Raw genomic sequence first — 2,509 nt, 5'->3', positions numbered from 1 at the left:
GTCCAAACTGATGGAATATTCCGTCATCTTCTCTAGCACACCTCCGGTGTCGTCGCTGTCGCCGGAAAACCGGAAAAGCTTCAAACCTTCATTTCTCACTTGTTTTTCAACCAAATTTCATGAAATTTGCACCAAAATGAAGCTTACGACAAGGAGAACAAAACCTTACCACTTTCAACCCCTGAAATTCACGGAATCTCGCCGGAGAAACTTCACAAAATCCGGCCAAACTTGCAACTCACGATCCCGACGTCCAAAACCTTCCAACGAACCACCCCGAGCTTCCTAAGGACCTCACTAAGTTTCCTATAAGCTTCAAATTCCCTGAAAAACAACATTTCACGTATGCATGAACAGTGACCAAAATCGGGGTTCCATGGTTCGACATGAAATCGAAGGATTTCCTACCTGAAATGGGTATGGTTGAACTCGTATGAACCTCACGAACACAAAGGTATAGTTTTTCACCTCGATCTACAACATTTGCAAGGGTTTTGGTACTTGTCCGTACGAAGAAGAAGAAGAGGGAGAGAGAGAGAGAGAGAGAGAGAGACAGGACAGGGAAGGTATATGGGAAAGAGATAGGGATGAGAGTGTGTGTGTGGTCCAGATGCAACCAACAAGCCCACAAAACAAACACCCCAAAATGAAACATAACCACTAGGGGCAAAATCGTCATTTCACACCTACAGTACGAATAATCTAGGACAGGCTGTCACAATACTAACCCATTGTACCAAAATGTTCGTACCTAAATATATTTTTATGAATTAGTGGTAGGTAAGAAAATATGCAAAAACATAAAATCTGTACGAAAATATTTTCTTATATAAGATGCCTACCGTAATGAGAATTAAAATTTATAATATTTTCATAAAATTTAAATTCATAAAATTATAAATAAAAAAAAAACATTGAATACATATGCTGGCATTAAATAGAGTCTAGAGACTAAAATTAATTTTTAATCTTGTATAAGATATTTTTCTAAACTTCATCTTATTTAAGGATTAAAAGCTATATAAATAATCCCACGGAAACGTATGCCCAGAGACAGCAGCACACCTTTAGTCTTTACTCAGAAATCTGTAACAGAAAATGACACTGCACTGCAAGCTGTTATCTCACTCCATCACTACTACTAAAAACATTTTGTTTCATTAAAATACAAAATATAGAAATTTATTCCAGAATTAATTATAAAACCTCGATTTTCTTTGAATTTATTAGTTATAATTAATTATAAAACCTTGCCTTTAATGGCTTCTTAATTCTTCTCTTACATTTGTAACGAGCTTCAAAACTCACACATAAGAATAATTAGTTATATCAAACAAGAAAATAATCATACAAAATAAATAAATAATCTCAAACAGGTTTCTGTGAAAGCTAGCTAGGTAGAGTACTGCATCTTACTCTTACGGACATATATGTGTGTGTGTGTGTGTATGAATTGTCTCCAACTTCTAGCTGCAGACACACTCGCCTTAATAAGCTTGTATATCAATCGTCCCTTAATTTCTTGTTTGGCGAAGAATCAAGATGGTATTGCCGGTCGACCATGCCCAAGCCGAAGCTCTAAATCAAGCTCTTCAAAATTGCCATTTTCTGTTCCGGACGTTAAGGGTTCCGGATCATCATGAGCTGATGATTTGTTTGAGTGACAATATTGGGAATTAGAATTGCTTCTTCCAGCTGGTGGCACAACTGAGACTAAGTAGTCATGAGGTGGAATATTGGGTGAAACTGAAAGAAGAGTGGATGGTGATGACTCAACACCATGACCATTTGTGCTACTTGAGCTCATCAAAGTTGTCGCAGTATTGAAGGATGCATCATTTATACTACTAGGGCTTGGCAATTGGTAAACAAGGCAAGATCCACCATTTCTATTCACAAGTTCTTGAGTTGGGATTATGAATGAGGAAGTGGAAGCTGATGAGATTGCTGCCGGGTTCATCTGAGGAAGGGATTGGTGGAGGCGAGCCCGGTCACGGCGGTGCACATTCATGTGGCCGCCTAGGGCTTGGGCGGATCGGAATTCTCTTCTACAAAATTTGCAAGTGTAAGACCTTGGAGGCCATGTGGTGCCCATTACATTACCAGTGTCCTCCGCGAAGGCTCTCACCTCCCATGAGTCATCTTCGGGTTCTTGAACTGGCTTAGGGTTCCACATCCAGGCTTTGGGGACCAAATTAGGGCTTGATAACTGGGTTTGGTGTTGATTTTGTTGTAAGAGAGGTAAGTTCTGGAGATCGGTCCGGGAGAGAAGGCCGAGTTCAGCCATGGTAGTATGGTACTTGTACTAACATTTAAGATATATAGAGAGATATTGATGGATGAGTTGATATGGAAGCAAATGGTGAAAAGGATTAAATAGGGAGATGGGCTTAGGAGAGGAGATAGTAGAGACAAAATGAAACCCTAACACCGAGTGTATCACCGAAGTTGGGCAACAAGCAGTTGGATTTTAGTGCAAGACACATTTAAATAAGTTAGGCCACCTCTG

General features: G+C 39.5%; 1 protein-coding gene across 1 annotated transcript; it reads right to left on the bottom strand.

Annotated features, from left to right (window-relative positions):
• Positions 1-1,537: 1,537 nt before the first annotated feature.
• LOC137730878 (transcriptional regulator SUPERMAN-like) lies at positions 1,538-2,287 on the bottom strand. The gene has a single exon (XM_068469872.1). The coding sequence runs from the start codon at positions 2,285-2,287 to the stop codon at positions 1,538-1,540; it is 750 nt and encodes a 249-aa protein (XP_068325973.1).
• Positions 2,288-2,509: the final 222 nt, after the last annotated feature.

Source organism: Pyrus communis, chromosome 4 (assembly GCF_963583255.1).
Source record: "Pyrus communis chromosome 4, drPyrComm1.1, whole genome shotgun sequence".
NCBI classification, from domain to species: domain Eukaryota; kingdom Viridiplantae; phylum Streptophyta; class Magnoliopsida; order Rosales; family Rosaceae; genus Pyrus; species Pyrus communis.
The sequence above is the reverse complement of the archived record's forward strand: the minus strand, read 5'-3'. Positions and strand labels throughout refer to the sequence as shown.